The following is a 16,761-nucleotide window of genomic DNA, read 5'->3' on the forward strand; positions in this document are numbered from 1 at the left end:
TATCTTATTGGCTGCCTCTTGACAGAAGTATTCTTTGCCTTTGACTCCTCTAACTCCTACCGTGACGATGTCGTTAGATTGTCACCGCTGATGTCTCCACCTGCCACTCAACCAGGCGTGCCACCCCCAATTATAACCACTGATTTGAAAATCTGATAACCATGATATCCTGTATAGAGCACCCTAAGACAATAGTAGATTCTCCAATGACATAGACGAGCTGCCCAAAATACCCGTCACGGGGTCTAGACTCAGAGGGAAGCCACAGGAGGTTCCGTCCCGAATACTGGATCCAAGAACTGTCAGCACTGAGAGTGAACTTGCTGTTCGTTTCCGGTACTTCGGTTGGCGTCAATGATAGATCCCCAGTGACGAGTGGAGTCTCGTTCAATGAAAATGGGCCACTTGTCGTGTATAAAGTGGTATTGTCAGGACTGAACGAGAGGCTGTATATGTCACAGGCCAATGGGATTTGTTTCAAACGTTGGCGTTTTCGAACCGACCAAATGGTGATGTATCCACTAGTTCCCTGGACAGATGCAACGAGGTTTGAGTCCTGTGAAAAGGCAATCAAGCCGGCATAGCCAGCGGATCGTAGCAGATAGTCATGCTCGCCTACTTCCCAGATAAGAATTCCCTTTCCAACCGTCAAGGCTAGGAATTCCATCCTGGGTGCCACGGCCAGACTGCGGAATTCCGGCAGTTCATAACACCGGAGGAAGATGCGCTCGTAGGTCCCCTTCTCCCATTGCCAGCCCTCGATGATTCCATTCTTGTGTACAACGACTAGCAGGCGTGAATCGGCTGCAAAAGCAAGATAACGAGGGTGGTTGCTGGCACTAACCAGTGTGTGTACACACTTCCCTGTCTCTGTCGACCAGATCCGGACGAGGCCATCTGCTGACGCCGCAGCCAAGAGCGTCGCATCAGGGGAGAATTCCGTCAGTTCCCCCCATTCAATGCGCCCTTCAAGTATTGATTGGCGACCTCCCGTGTCAGCGGACCAAAGACTGATCTCTGTGCACGATCTTGCTGCTACGAGGCTCGAGTTTGCCCCAAAGTGCACTGATAGTATTTGGTCGTCCGAAACACCTGTGGAAGCCCGTGGAGTTGTGGACCAGATCCGCACGCAGCCGTCGAAGGAACCGGACGCGATCAGCCTCAAGTCGGATGAGAAAGCTGCTGAGGTGGCGTTGTGAGCTTTTATGCTCCACGTTTCTTCGTTCGGCAAGAACTGACGGAAGTGGATGTCTCTGCTCGACGTCATGGCCATCATTTCGAGGTCTGGTGACCAGGCAGCTGAGAAGATGCGATCCTGTAGCTCGTTGTAGACTTGTAGACAGCCACCTCCTTCAACTGACCAGATACGAACTGTTCCATTTCGCGATGTCGTCGCAATCCGGCATGAGTCTGATGAAAAAGCCACCGATGTAACCCCCCTCTCGTGACTGTCCAGGCTTCGAATATGTTGGCCGCTGTGGATTGACCAAACTCGGACATAGTCATCTAATGACCCTGAGGCAATCAGGTTGCCATTTCTCGAGCAGGCACACACCTCGACTGGCGAAGTATGACCTTCAAGAGTGTGAATGGTCGTAGCGGTTGCAACCGACCAGACTCGAACATAAGTATCATCTGATCCGGAAATAAGAGTCTTTGAGTCAGGAGAAAAGATAACGGAGCGGACCGTGTTATTATGACCAGTAAATGTTTCAAGTTGATCGCCAGTTTGTACTGACCAAAGCCTGACTGTACCATCTTTTGAACCAGATGCTAGGAGCTTGGAATCGTGAGAGAAGGCAACAGAGTAAACGCTACTGCTGTTTCCTTCAAGCGTTTGAAGATGCTCCCCCGTGTCGGCCTCCCAGATCCGCACCGTCGCATCGTCCGATGCAGACGCTAAAAGCCGTGAGTCAGGGGAGAAGACCGCACCAAAGACCATGGCTTGGTGGCCTTCAAGCGACATCAAAGCAGCAGACCAATCTTGGTCCACCTTGGGAAAGAGATTAATATATAGCGGCATGTCTTCTGCAAAAGTTTGGCGGATGACGCTATTCACCGGACTGAAGATGAGCGCCGAAGAATAGAGCTGCAATGGCACCTGGGAGGCAATGTGTCTGTGAGCCAAGACAAAACGCCTTGCACCTTCTAGAAAAGAGAGCACTTCTGATGCTACTTCGAGCTGTTACGAATTAGTATTGGTCAAGGTTAGTACGCTTGCAGTTTAGACATACCTGCGCCAGGCTTTGCAGCATGGAGATTTGAGTAATTGTTTCAGAAACTCGGCCGAGAATACTGAGTGCTTCCAGCCAGTGGAGGAAGTGTATCCTGAGGAACTCGTGTACTCTATCGCCGTCATGGATCTGAACCTGGCTGTTCCTCAGATGATGGACCCAGTAGAGACACGCATACTGCACCTCCGCTGGCAGACAATGCATTTTAAACTCGGTGCTGATGCCACAACAGGAGGTCCCAGGCCACTGGAAATTACATATGTTCTTCTGTAGGGGAGTCCGTGTCGTCAGCAGATCAAGACACTGAAATGCCAGTTCTTTGTGAGTGTCAGCCTCATTGATCTGGAAATCGGCGCTACCCGGGTTCTCAGCGTTCAGCAGGAAGTCGCGAAAGGACAAGTGAAAGAGCCGCACAACGCCGTCGGGTATGTTAGGGACGTTGAGCACGGACTGCAGTGAGTCGAGCGTCTGTTCGATAAGCTTGTGAGGAATGTCTAGTAGGCGACCAAGACGTCCTATAGAAAGCGGCGTCTGTAGAAGAATCAGGGGCCCGATGATGGCACGGAATTGCTGAAGGATGTAATCTTTGTCTCGGCTGGAGCGGCCAGCAATAAGCGGGTTCAGTGCGGACAGGTACGTGGCGCTAATATTGCCACCGATGTCGTTGCGGACAGTGAGATCAAGCAAGATCCTTGCGAGTTGGTCGTCTGGGTTGCCCAAGACACGATCCCCGATGATACGCATCATTGTGGCCGCAATAATGAACAGCGGAGAGGCACTCCGGGCAAGAATCGCAATATGCAGCGGATTGGGCCAATCTAGTGACAGGTGTCGATGGATAGGCACGGTTCGGTTGAACGAATCCCGGATGAGCTTGACTTCATGCATCAGATATATGAAGAGATCGGCCTCCACGTGAAGCGGAGGAACCTCATGCAGGATCAATGATTCGTAGACACCCTCATGACCCGAGAACCCGAGCCGGATGGGCAGCTCTGGTCTGCTGGTGACTAGAACCTTGAGTCTCGCCGAGTTCAGGCTGTTCGCCTGTGTAAAGGCAGATATGATGATCCTGATATCTTGGTCCGATTCACACTCATCCAAGGCATCGATGATGATAATGAGGCTCTGCGATTCTGCTTGGATCCGAGAGAGGGGCTCCACAACAAGCTTTTGAAACTGCTCCTTGAGAGGCTTTTGCGAGATGGATGGTTCAGCTTCAACGGCTTGGATGATATGAAGCAAGGCGGCGGGATACGCATAGGCCAGTTGATATGCGATGGTCGAGAATAGTAGTGTAGAAGCTGAGCGATCATGCTCGCCTCTCTTGAAGAAAAAGCTGGCACCGAGGCTTCCCATGGAATCAAAATGCGTGGCCAAGGTCCGCGAAATGGTCGATTTCCCGGTCCCTGCCATGCCATTCAGCCAGTACAGTGGTTTTGTCTGAGGATCTTGAGCCCATTGGCGTATTTGGAAGAGAAGGTCGACCCTGGTTTCGGGGTGGCATCTTGGAGCGTGTTCATTCTGGTGCGAGTTGTAAGATGCGCCTGAGGCTGTGGGGAGCTTGGAGAGGACCATCTGTTGATTGGTATCGAGAATGATGGCGCTGGGAAGACATTAGAGTGGCTCTGTAGTGTGCATAAGAGTATCGGGGGCGCAATATACCACTGATCGATTTGCAAACCTGCGTCCATGATGTCCATCCAGGATTGGATATCGCTGATTAGTTTTACCACTTCTGAACTGCTGAAAGGCCATGTAAGGGATCTAATTCCCAGCAGGTTCCTGGCTGAATGTCTTTTTCTTGGCTTCAGCTTCTCGTGAACCCGGAAAAGATGTCCACAGCAGGCATCAACAGCCTGGCGTACGTTGTTTGACACGGAGAGTTTGGCGCCATTGCGTCCCTCGAGGAGATTCCGGTGGGCCTGAACTATTACCTGCAGCGCCTCAACCTGCCTTTGCAGGCGTTGGATATCCGCCGCGGCATTTTTGACGGAGGTCGAATACTCGACACAGCACCCGACGATCTTGGCCGACAACTCAATGATGGTGAGGCAGCTAGAGACCAAGCCTAGTGTTTCCGCCATGATAGGCAGACTTGAGAGTACAAGAGGCGATTGAGCCCGGGAAAGAGAGTGAAAAGGGGAAAAAAGGTATCACGCCGAGGGCGCCAGCCTGGTCTCCCACCTTTATGGCTTGGGACCTACAGTGCTATGTCGATCTGTCTCGGCGCTTAGCAATGCAGGGTCTGTCTGCATGGATACCTCAGGCTTTGGTGAGAGCAAAAGCCCACAGGTGTGATGTAAACTACGCCGTAAACTTCACGCAACGCTCATAACTTAGCTGCCTTTTCGAATATTATTATAGATTAGCCTCTCTAGAATAGAGAAATCCGACGGAAATGACACAGATGCTCAAGGGTTTTATCTTAGTCTACCGACTTGCAACAATTTTATCAGATCACGCTCAGGTCCCTCACGCTTCCGGAGCCTGAGTTTAATAAGTAACCAGCCAGAGACATCTTTATTTTATTCCCCACCGCAAGGCCGCATTTCTCAAATCCGCCGCCAAGACCCAGGCAGGAAGAGAGAAGGCGCTGGGCGAGTGCCTGGCTTTAATTGGGTGAACTCGACGAGCTGAAAGTTGTTGTGGCTTGAAGGCGGCGCTTAATGGGCCTCAACTACTGGGCGACTAATGTCAGGGGGGTATCTATTGCGATTGACCAATATGCCTGATGATCGCCCTTGCCTTGACACACAAATTAGTTGTCTAACTGTCAGTAAATGAGCATCTTCTTCCTTTCTCAGTGTAATGGCATTGAGCACTAGATAAAGAAATCCAGTATAGACTAAGCATCCTTTGGATATGATCGCATTAGTATGGTGTTTTTCGATATTGGATTTCACAACTCACAAAAAGTCCGATCTAAAGCGTCGAGGGTCAGTTTTTCGTGATAATAAACCCAGATCATGCCAGGGCCTTTGTAGCGGGTTAGATGTGTCCCTTGCCCTAGTATAACAAAGTGAACTTAGAAACAGCGAAGTAGAGTCATCAGCACAACAAGCAGTGTCTCGTTATTATTTTAGGGTTGCGTGAGCCGAGACAATTGTCAGTAGAGTGAGTGAGTAAATGCCCAGTCCACACAACTCACTTCAAGCGGCCACTGGCGCCGTTTACCGTATGCCATGAAACTAAATATCTCTTTCTTTGGTAGATCTCCATGCTGCCTTCTAGAATGCATCTGATTTCATCTCTCTATCCAAGAGCCAGGGACCAGCCTGTGTCTGATAAGGCCCCAAAACTACCTTCTGGCTCAGTTTTCCCATCGAGGGCCGATCTTCAACTATATCAAAAAACACAATATCGACACATCATAGCATCATATCCTAATGCTAACATAGTGGCTGAGTATTGCCCCATGACGAAGAAAAACACCCCACCAGGCTTTGGGTGAGACAGTCATTAAAAGAACATCATTTCTAATTATTAAAATTTATCCGTCGGTGCATTTTCCGAACTCTGGTAAGGTTAACCTGCTCAACCTTGTTGGTTCCAAAGTTCGGCGTTCTTATATGACGACTCTGACCCCCAAGCAAATGTTGAACTTCTCAAGTCACACGCTTTAGAGCGATCAAGGTTAAGTGAAACTAAGACGGCATTGGATTCACTACCGCAATAAAAAGAAGTACACAGTTATTAATACAACTCTAATTCATGAAGTAACTTCCAGTCAGTAAACAAGGGTAGTTTCAACGTCTTCGTCGATAACGTGCCGTCAGCCAGAGGCCCAGTTTCACAGATGGCACCAGTCCCGGGAGGATAGCGCAACGTATTTGAAATCCCAGTAATTCCTCATACGATGAAAATTTCAGAACAGGTGTCACCCTTGAGCCTGCATAGATTCCATGAGGGCGGTTCATAGCAAGCGGCCAGATGTCGTCAAGGGTGGTACTCTGTGTGGTGAGTAGCGCCCCTACGTCATCCCACAGGACACTTCCAAGCACTCTCACATTCCCCTTGTAGTTAGGACGCCTTCGATCTTCAGGTTTTGTTTCGTGATCAAAATCTGGGTCTACTGCTAGGACGAATTTTTCACCGCCCCTAACAGGGTCGAGGTACGATTTCATGACATCTTCATCAATGACCAGAAACGCCTTCTCGTGGGCACCGCGAGCATCCTCTGATTTTATGTGTTTGTGGAAGTGCCTAGAGTTCGATGTAAGATTGCCAGAAATCGGGCTCTTGATGAAGGACAACTTACTTCTTAGCAGCCTCGATATCCCCCTCAGGGATTCCAAGCTTTTGGCCATCCAGCCAGTGAATCTTGCAAGCAGCACGGACATCGTCAATACCCTTCACATCTCTGCCCCAATCGGAGATGTCCGACTCAAACTTGGCCTTGAAATCGTTCCATGCCTCAGGAGTGTGGCTATGGCACAGCCGATACGCGACGAAACCACATCTCCGATGGCCATACCCCAAGTATGTCTTTGTCAGATCCAACCAAGGGTCTAGATCTAGTTCTTGAGGTTCTCCACGCAGTTCTCTTCGGGATTGAGCCTGTGCGTCGAGCTGGCTATGGCACCGGATTAAGAGACGCGCGGGGTCATTGCTCTCCAGCTCGATTGGACTCATTCCTAGTCTTTCATAGGTCTTGTATTCTTCTTTCCGTCGAAGATACCACCAACGCCCAACGTAGTCGGATTTTCGTTTCAAAAGGTGGAGGGAAAAGGAAATGGGCTTTTCACGGAAGCCTCCCGGTGGTTCCGAGCCCAGTGGTCTCTGAAGCGGTATGTTGCTACCTTTGTATCCTTCCATTGGTAGGGATATCGTGTAATCAGCATGGGCGCCGTTAACGAGAAGGTCGTAAATCTTGTTGGTCAGATCCCACTGTACCTCGTCAACGTCACTTTCATGTGTTGGGTTGTGGGAGGCGAGCTGGTCTAGCACTGGTTGCCGAAGACGTTGGATGTGCTCAGTGACCCATCCATGGGCCATCTCACACATGGAGTCAAAGTGGGATTTGGTATGCTGATACCAGAGGGCGGTCAACGATATCTCCTTGAAATCGCCCCCGTCGGCCGCCGACCTTCGACAGGCGTTAATGGCTTCTTCACAGTCGTGCAGGTCGTCCCAAATCCGATTGTAGACAGTCCGCATAGCTTTCTTCATCCAGCCTTCGTTCAGGTATTGGAAGACGTCGATGACGGCCACGATGTAACGACAAGCCATTGGAAAATTCCACGTATTGTCAAGATCCAGTTCATTCCAGCGTCTCTCCGACAAGGGCGGGATGCCCTCCCATATTCTCTTCTTCATGGCATAGAGCTCAGTAGCGATAGGTGGAAGTTTTTCGTCGTCCTTGGCGAGGTTGAGCCGGCTAGAGATAGAAGTGACAGCAGCCTGCCCGAGATGATGATACTCAGCAGGCGCCCACTGAGAATAAGGTTTAGTCATGTTGGTAAGCTCCTCCTTCGTGAGCAGTGGCAGAATCGTTTGGCGGTCCTCGGGGAGGTGACCCCCTCTGGCGAAGGATAAAAAAGCGGCAACCATTTGAGGCTCTATCGGCAAGTCTGCACTCCAAAGCCCAATCTCTTTAAGTGGATTTCTATTATAGAAGACTTTTTTGATAATGGGGACGGGAATATTCCCTCGCTTGACACCTTCTTCCCTGGCATGCCCAGACGGAGACGTGTCATTCTCGGTGAGGGCCATGTCCAGGCGTAGCCAGAATTCGGATCGCGAATGGTCAGATTCGTCAGGCATAGTGAGCGATTTTACTTGACGTGCGGCAGGGAAATGAATTTTGCGTGCATACAATAGGCTAATATATAGCTCGGCCTCTGTAGTCGACAGATGTTGGGGTCGCCGCGAGTAGAGTTGTAGCTATACTCGTAACGTTCAGGAGAGTGAAAAAAGATTCCGTTTTTTCAATGCCTCGGGTTTTACTCGGTTCTTAACCCAGACCCCCTGGCCGACCCTCGCTTCACGTGGCGAATGAAAGAGGAAATGCCCGAGCGTGTGTGGACAACCAACAACCTCGTATGACATGGTGTTTCCATTGACGCTTAAATGTGAATCCCCACCGCTTCAATGTGAATTTATCGTGAACACAATGAGAAGCCCGTGGGGTTCATTTACTAGTACTCGGACTTCTTTGTCTATAGTTGTGGGTTTTTTAAATGTAAGTATTGAGCGAACATTTCCAGGCGTCGCCCGAGATGTTGCACCTCATTGCTGACACTATGCCGGACCTTCCGTAATGATTCCGTTTGTTGCCTCCTCAACTCTTCACAGCAACTGTGTTGGTGAAGGGATCAGTAACTCGGAAGCTGGCTGTAATCTCGGCTCAGGGGTGTCCATGGACCACAACCAACCAACAGTTGTCACAACCTTATTTCTTCCGTTAACCGAGGCTTGGCTGAAAGTCAAAAAGTGCACAGCATTATTGTCCCTTGATAACCTACGGAATTGCCTCCGATTTGGAGGGCATTTGTGATCGCTGGGCATCGGTATGAAAACACTATGTCGACACATCACCACCAAGACGGACTAGGCCACAATTCCCAAGTGGATGTAAGAGAGGTTAGTTAGGTAGGCAGGGTGATATAACAGCCGTATTATCTCTGGCGGGGGGAAACAAAAGAGCGTCCACTTATGTGTAATTTGTCGGTGAGGGTAGTTGAGTGCCACACTCAGGGCTTGGCTCAGTGTGTTTCAAACCCAGTCACCTGGGCATGATTGGTTTGGCTTCAGGGTAGGCAGCTACCAGGGCTTGAGGTATCGTTTTCGAGCAACGCAAATTCGAACGCCAAAGTAAATCGAAAAAAAAAAAAAAAATAGATAATCATATGACCAAAAGGTAGTTTCAAAAGATCTAGAGAGGGTATGAGAAGACTCGGAGTTGACTTGCCTGGCTAGGTGGGCACGGATAACTGGAATCATGAACAGTTTTATCCTACATGATGGACCTCGGGATCGGTTCTTGGCCAAGTAATATGACATCAACACAAAATTTCTATTTTTTACTGACATAGCTGGATCTGCCCTTTTGCTGCCCCCTTAATATCATAGGGCTGAGCCACATACTTCCTGCCCCTTGTCTCCGGGCTCGGGATCTTTCTAACGCGTTGCTGACCCAGTACCTTATCACAACCCCAATCAGCCTATTCTGTGTTAGATATGAATTACCAAACTCAAAATGCTTTTGGAAACGTACCATTGGACCGCCCTGAGTCGCCGGCTGAGGACAAGTGTCGACCCATTTGACTTGCCCGATCTTGTTGCCGTTCTTATCCCCCTCGGTTGATTCTTGAGAAGATACGGTGACTATCCTGGCGTTTCTCCCCTTGAAATCTTGTCTGCCGGGATATTGGCGGTGGTACAGTTGAAGAGCCGTAACCTGACCGCACATGGCTTGATTGCCACCCAGCCCGCCCACACTTTGTGATGTTACCTTGGCAAGTTGACAGAGTTTCAATGCTGAATAGACAGGCGTATGCTCTAGGTCGTACGAGTAGGACCCGTATCCTTTTTGCGAAGAAGCCAAAATGACTTCATCGTCAAAGGCCAATGCAGTCATGGCGGAAGGCCTCGCGTCCTGGCTAGCGCCGTAAGCCTTGATGGCATCGGTCATTTCGCCATAGGCATCCATAGCCAGCTGTAGCAGTTGACCGTCGGAGAGAGGCTTGGGAATCGACTTGATGTGGCTGGTGGTCACCCAATGGTGAGAGAGTGAGGATACACTCGGAGATTGGTTGGGCCATTTGTTCGCCACCAGTGGCCAGTCGACCTTGACCTGTAGGTTGCCCGAAACCCGTGGCTCCGTTTCTGGGAGAACATATGGCTTCTTTGCGCCTTTGCCGGCCCCTAGCACATCGTCGATCAACGCGCAGAGAACGATAGAGACCAGCAAGGCCAAGGCTCGCGAGGCTGCGATGATCATGGTGAAGAGGCGGGGAGGCCCTGAGCTAGAGGTCTGTATGGGTATTAGCAAGACTGGGACATGGTGGAATGCTGCGATTGTGAGTGAGTCGAGTCTCATACCGGAATCACGGGCTTCCATCCAGAGCGCGAGCACGACGAAAGAAACGTTTAATCCTTGAGGTGTCAGATTGTCAGATGGATCTCCGGTCGCATCTCAGCTGTCTCGGCAATTGCCTGGTTTTTGTTTACGGATTAGCCCGAACAAGGCCCCTGAAGGTGTGCCACTTGGCAATCTAGCAGGGGTCAAGGGGCCAGTTAGAAGCCGCCATTGAAGCCTCTATCAAAAGCCACAGGACTGATTCGTTCTAGCACAAGCGCACTTTGACGCGCCAGAGGCCTCGCGTTAAAAGGTCCAGGCCTCTGAGCCAGAGCAAACAGTGCGGCCAGACCCCTGAGCTAGTCTCACTCAGGTTATTCCCCACCGCAGAGCAAGCTCATGGACCAACAGCAGATTGGCGATAATCAAAGGTTAAAAATACACAATCGCGACTTGGCGCGGAGTGCCACGGCTGTCACGGCATCCCCAGCCCCTGGAACGCGGCCGATTCCCCTGTCTCCAAGGCTCTGGGCGCCCAAGGTGACATCTTTTCCCTGGCATTATTTGAACTTGCCGCGTACTGTATTGGCGCTAATCCAATAGAGGGGATTCACCAAGGCTAGAGGAATATCGAGCAAAGGCCAGCGCATTGCTTCATGGGAAATAGGGGTCTCGACCAACTTACCGTGGCTTTACTCAGCTCTTTTAATTAGTTGATCCTTCGCTGTGGCGTACCAACAATGACAATATCCGTCCTTCTAGAGCCTGCTTACCTCCTGGCTCATCTATGGACGGACATTTGCTGGACAGGGGTGGGTGCCTCAGGCCGCCACCTTCAGCTTAGCTCCAGCCACTGGCTCCACGCCTTGGGTTGGTCCCAATGCATTCATCACACTCACTTCGCCCATTTTTCTCTTTGCCTACGTCTCTCGTTTGGCCTTTCAAGATGAGTCGCCTAGTATGGCATTGCCTGGCCATCACCTCGCTCATCCAACAGGCAACTCCTTTCCCGCCGTTCCCGAGCCTGGGGTCAATGCTGCTGCCCAGAGACGGAAATCAGTTTGATGACGTTGACTCGTGGGACGCCAGTGACCTTTCATACATCACGAAACTTGCTGCCATCGGAGACTCATATTCGGCCGGAATTGGCGCTGGAAACAAATTTGGAGACGCAAGCCAGGCATCCGACTCTCAGAGCGGTAAGTTTTATGCCCTGTTCTCACACAAACAAGTCTCTGATATAATCTTAGACTGGAGCTGTGGTCGACACGATAATGCCTATCCTAGTCTAGTCAATCAAGACGGCAGGCTTGGCGACAAGTCTAAGAGAAGATTCCAGTTCCAATCATGTTCTGGGGCCACCCTAGAAGATGTCACGCAGCAGCAGCTTCCTCATATCGACAAGGGTCAACAGGTCATCTTGGTCTCTGCTGGTAAGCTTGAGAGTTGAGTTCCAGAAAAGCAAAATCTGACGCAATGCTAGGTGCCAATGATGCCGAATTTGTCAACGTTTTGAACCATTGCATCTATCAGTGGGCTTCTTTCGACTCATCGGAAAAGGCATTTGATAAACTGGGAAATTCCATTCCTGGGCTCCTCAAAGACTATCCACACCTGACCGAGTTCCAAATCGAGGAGTTGACGCGAAGCTGTGATGAACAGCTGGAAATTTCCCGGGAGCTCGTCGAGAGTGACGACTTTGGCCACAAGGTTGATAATGTCTTGACTGAGGCCAAGCGCAAGCTGGCAAGCGAGTAGGTATCCTTTTCTACCTTGGTTTCATTGCAGTTGCTAACATAACTGGCAGTGGTACTATCTACTATACTGGGTAACAAATGGGCTACTTTCTTGTTCCGCAACTTCCGGCTAAATGTTTGATAGATACGCCAAGTTTTTCTCGACAACCATGACTGAATCGTGCAACAAGGTTTCCTGGTCGACATGGACTGAGGTTAGTTGCGGCCTTGAAGAAACCAACGGGCTGAATGTCATATCTAACATGCATAGGAATCTCACGACTATGCAAGAAACACGGAGCATCTCACAGTTGACCTGCGGAAAAAGATCAATGACCTCGTGGATCTGATTAACGAGAAGCTGGTAGGACTTGCCTGACTGCACCTCTGGGAACTGTATCTGACACATTTCCCCCACAGGCAACAGCCGTGGAGAGAGCTGGTTCAAGCGTCCAGTTCGTTGATTATGACTCGATAGTGGGAGACCTCGGAGGACGATACTGCGAAGCTGGAGTTGATGAGAGAACATCAAAGAAAAGCACGAGGTATTATTTGCACGGTTTGATGACGTCTGCCGAAAATGCTAACTTTGTCACAGGTTTGGCCTCATGTTTTACGAGCTCAACACTGCAGATCAAGCAGACAAGACACCCTTTGACCGATCCGAGGACCGCCCCAGAAATAAGACATTTTCTGGCTCCCAGAATGTCTTGGCCCATATTGCTCTTGCCATGGGCCCGGATGCCAAGTTCACCTTTGACCAGAACGCGAACGGCACTGCTTTGAGTGACTTGAACATTCCGACAGGAGATGATGATTCAAAATCATCTGATGGGGGATGGCGGATTCCCAACGTTCTGCCTGACGGGTAACATTTATGTTCATTTCTTATTGTGTGACAACCGCTAAAATGCAACTGCTAGATATGCTCGAGCTTTCCATCCTCAGATTCTCCTCCACCAGGTCATTGCCAATCGCATCATCTTTGACATGATGAGCCAAAACAACAAGGTCAACGGCTACGGAGAGCTCCCGCTGGTCACCGAAATGGGTTCATGCCGCGCTGATTCCGGACCTACAACATACCTAACGCATCAGGGAGCCAAGACGGGCGAGTTGATCCAGAATGGTGTCAAACTCCGAATCCTCCCTGTGGGTGATTCCATTACGTATGGACGCCATGAAGCGGGCGATGGCGGCGATGGAAATGGTTACCGAGGAAGGCTAAAGGAACACCTTACGCGTAAGATCTAGGGGCTTCTACATGCTGCGTTGCCAATGTACTGACACTCTCGCTAGAAAACACTGTTGTCTTTGCCGGTACAAGAGCAGCCGGAACTATGGAAAACGGAAACTTTGTGAGCACTGATGCATATTCCCTATTAGATGGATGGCTAACTGTAAAATAGGCTGCTTGGCCGGGAAAGACGATCCAGTTCATGTCGGACCATGTCGACCCTTCTCTGCTGCACCGCCCCAACCTTATCCTTCTCCACGCGGGGACAAACGACCTGGAAGACAGAGCCCGGTACTCAACAGAAGGAAACGACCCTCAAGGGATGGCAGATCGCCTAGGTGCTCTGATCGACCAAATGTTCTTGGCATGCCCCGACGCCGTGATGCTCGTGGCCATGATTCTGCCCACCTGCGACCCTCACAAGTCAGTCAACCACGAGGCTTTCATCAGCATGATTCCCAGCCTTGTCAAAGAACGCAGACTGCAGGGCAGACGTATCCTTGCTGTTGACTTTACCGATTTCCCGCTGGATCAACTATACGACTGCATCCATCCAAAGCCCGACGGTTATCACAAGATGGGTGATTGGTGGTACGATTACCTTACTCAAATTCCCCCGTCGTGGGTTACGGAACCCATTGGAGATGATCCGGTTTTACCTAGTGGTGACGGCCACAGATACGGAGGAGTTAAAAAGCCTGCTCCCGCGCCTGAGCCTAGCAAGCCTGCTGCTGTCCCCTGAAACAGGCACATCTGAGACATTGAATGATTGTGGGGGCTAAATAGACCATGTACAAAAGTTGTTTTGTTTGAAAGCGCTGGCGAGATTGCGCTGTATGCTGGGAAGAGTGGTGTACACGAGGTATTGGCATAGGAGTCATCAAGTCTTGCATTGTTTTCGATGGCGATGTGGGCGTCTTTGGATTTCCCTAAGTATTGAGGGCATATACATTATCATAGATTAAGCAGGCTGTAAAATTGGCTACCATTGGCGTCAAGGAATGCTCTGTTACCCAAGAAATACCCGTAGGCATCTTACACCTTGGCACCTCTGTGCATTGCTTTGTTTATCCTCAAACACTCACATCGATCTCTCGCCCCTCCGGAGCTGCCTCCCTGGCCCATTTTATTCTCCCATTGTGAAATATGAAGAATGCAATTCGTCCCGGGGAGCAGGCTACTCGAGCTATGTTCGAGCGAGCCTGTAGGACATCGTCCAGGCTGTGTGAGTGGGCGTCGCAAGACTCAGCACTAGCAATGAGTTGCCTATCGCGCCTGGAAACGCAGTTTCCAAACCACCCCTGTTTCCCAGAGAATCTCCATATAGACACCTTTAGCAATGTTGCCGTTACGAGGGGACGAACCACGTGGCTCGCTAGCGAGGAAGCCCTGCATCTCCCTTCTTTCAGAGATGAAATCCGTTTCCAAGTGGCTTGGAAGGAAAAGACTCGGGTTGTTTTCACTTCAGATCCACGCTGTTCAACGACAGTTCTACCGGATTTCTTTGACGCAGACAACACTCACGTCCCGATACTGATGCTGGCCTGGGCCTACGTTCTCTCAGCACGATGAGCCGAACTCATCCCAGGGGCATGCATCTTCCAACCCAATCAAGATGCCTCCAACGGCTCAGGGATGCCAAACATAGGCAAATCCGTTGTCTCAGTCAATCTTAGTCAGGCCGTTGAGAGCGCCGTGAACTGGTGGAATTCCATCTTGACAGAAGGAAACGGTTGGGATGCAAAAATTTGCAATGCCAAGGGAGTTTTGCAGTCCCCTTGGACTGTCAAACTTGCTTCAGAACAGCGTTTCGTCCTTTCGAGCAACCCCGCGGTGTCAAGTTCAAGCCTTAAACAGACCAAATTCTCTTCAACCGCTGCCCTTCGCTACTTGTCTGGTTACTGCGACCTTCACAATATCCATGACCAGAGTCGAGCGGCTCTCACAGCGGCCCTGTTAACCTCACTCGCCAAGTACGACAACAGGCAGATTGAACTTGCCATCCCCAAGCTCACTGGGAAATCGGAGGAGAAAAGAAAAGAATGCACAGCATCTCCGTTTTCTATCGAGAGCCACGGTCAACTGGATCGACTATTGACACTCAGCTGTAACCCAAGGGGCCTCAAGGGACTTCTGGACAGTATCTTTTTTGAACCTGACGTAACAACCAACATCTGTGGGATCTGGCTGCAGGGATCGTTTGCATTCCTAGACGGAATCAAAGATCCACATCAGCTCTTGAGGACTCTCATGAAACGTGACCCAGAGCTCGGTTTTCTATGGCTCGGTGCTTTCCTAACCGGAGCCCATAACCGCTCCCTCCGAGAAGCTCGAGGAGCTTGTTGGCCTGTCAATCTCAGTTCAGCTACATGGACAGGGACATTCGCATCATTCATTCAGTCTCCGGCGCTCTTGGAGACACTCGATGAGGGCAAGATTTCTCGCGCTGACGAATGCCGTCTCTTGTATCTTTCGCACGACGTCGACTACACAACGCCACCGCTCTTCCCATTTCCACCATTCGGCTACACTGCAATCGAAGATACGAATCTAGATGTCCACGAGCACACACTTTGTGGGATGGTTCATGGTCTAGCATATAAATGCTTTACCTGGTCCCGCAGGGATGGGAAAGAGGTACAGCAGTACTGTCAAGACCGTGTTCAGTCAACTATCCTGCGCCCGATGAATGGTCAAATTGCAAATCACCATGATGATATTATCGACGACTATGAGGGGCTCGATTACGATGACCTCGACTCAGAAGACGAAAACTCAGAAGCTGTGACCCGAAATATCTTTACATGGCTTCGCGGCGAAGATGGGTTTCCCATTGCGGAGAGAGCGATTCGTGAACACGAGTGGATTGAGAACTTAGACTCGGACGATGACAGTCTAATCGAGGGGGATGTCCGCTCAACAGTGGGGGGAATCTTCATGGGTGGATAGCGAGGGTATCAACACAAAGATCAAATTCAATCTGAGAAAATTCCGGGGGTGGATTCTGTTCAAGTAGCGAGATTTGGATCCTCTTCTGGGGCATGAGGTGTCTGATGTGAACGGTTTATTCATCAGAAGCATGTTCTATTCCACCTATTACTCAAATCAATACTATGTCTGACACCTTCTCTATCTGATAAAAAGGTGATGACTGCCGAATAATACCTCATCGTTCTAGACCGTCGATACATGCTCTCCCCTGGGTGCTACAAGGTATCCGTACAGAGAACTCGGTGGTCCGGGCACTGGAGAGAAGGATGAGCCTATCATCTGTCAGCAGAAAGATGGGGACGGACATGAAAGCATCATCTCGGGTTTGCAACGGACGCCGAATACCTATCACAAAAAGTCTTATCACCATATGGCCACAGGCATCTCCCGAACATCCCAAAAGAGGCGGTCATGATAGAAGAGCTGCTATATCGTGAGACTGAGGGTCCTCCTAGCCCCCTCTGGGTAAAAGGACGCAATTCCTGAAACCTTAACCCCAGCGGTCAAAGTCCGGGGTCCGATGAGCAACGATCCCTGCAC

The 16,761-nt window shown here is 50.3% G+C and overlaps 5 protein-coding genes across 5 annotated transcripts; 2 read left to right on the forward strand and 3 right to left on the reverse strand.

The window, feature by feature from the left end:
- Positions 1-130: 130 nt before the first annotated feature.
- MRS44_007114 (uncharacterized protein) lies at positions 131-4,321 on the reverse strand (the record flags this gene model as incomplete). Its single annotated transcript, XM_065620401.1, has 4 exons — positions 131-446; positions 504-2,182; positions 2,235-3,840; positions 3,900-4,321. The coding sequence occupies 4 exons, from the start codon at positions 4,319-4,321 to the stop codon at positions 131-133; spliced, it is 4,023 nt and encodes a 1,340-aa protein (XP_065476473.1).
- Positions 4,322-5,983: 1,662 nt separating this feature from the next.
- On the reverse strand, positions 5,984-8,000 carry MRS44_007115 (uncharacterized protein; the record flags this gene model as incomplete). Its single annotated transcript, XM_046277056.2, has 2 exons — positions 5,984-6,440; positions 6,496-8,000. 2 exons carry the CDS (start codon positions 7,998-8,000, stop codon positions 5,984-5,986), a joined length of 1,962 nt encoding a protein of 653 aa, XP_046129354.1.
- A 1,259-nt stretch (positions 8,001-9,259) lies between these two features.
- MRS44_007116 (uncharacterized protein) lies at positions 9,260-10,179 on the reverse strand (the record flags this gene model as incomplete). Its single annotated transcript, XM_046277055.2, has 2 exons — positions 9,260-9,400; positions 9,454-10,179. The coding sequence occupies 2 exons, from the start codon at positions 10,177-10,179 to the stop codon at positions 9,260-9,262; spliced, it is 867 nt and encodes a 288-aa protein (XP_046129353.2).
- Positions 10,180-11,203: 1,024 nt separating this feature from the next.
- On the forward strand, positions 11,204-13,972 carry MRS44_007117 (uncharacterized protein; the record flags this gene model as incomplete). Its single annotated transcript, XM_046284228.2, has 11 exons — positions 11,204-11,456; positions 11,508-11,690; positions 11,741-12,011; positions 12,065-12,085; positions 12,139-12,208; positions 12,265-12,357; positions 12,414-12,538; positions 12,592-12,861; positions 12,917-13,236; positions 13,293-13,351; positions 13,403-13,972. The coding sequence occupies 11 exons, from the start codon at positions 11,204-11,206 to the stop codon at positions 13,970-13,972; spliced, it is 2,235 nt and encodes a 744-aa protein (XP_046129352.2).
- Positions 13,973-14,865: 893 nt separating this feature from the next.
- Positions 14,866-16,179, forward strand: MRS44_007118 (uncharacterized protein; the record flags this gene model as incomplete). Its single annotated transcript, XM_046278791.2, has 1 exon — positions 14,866-16,179. The coding sequence occupies one exon, from the start codon at positions 14,866-14,868 to the stop codon at positions 16,177-16,179; it is 1,314 nt and encodes a 437-aa protein (XP_046129351.2).
- Between the last annotated feature and the right edge of the window lie 582 nt (positions 16,180-16,761).

This window comes from Fusarium solani (genome assembly GCF_023522795.1).
Source record: "Fusarium solani strain SB1 chromosome Unknown bctg00000004, whole genome shotgun sequence".
In the NCBI taxonomy this organism is placed as follows: Eukaryota; Fungi; Ascomycota; class Sordariomycetes; order Hypocreales; family Nectriaceae; genus Fusarium; species Fusarium solani.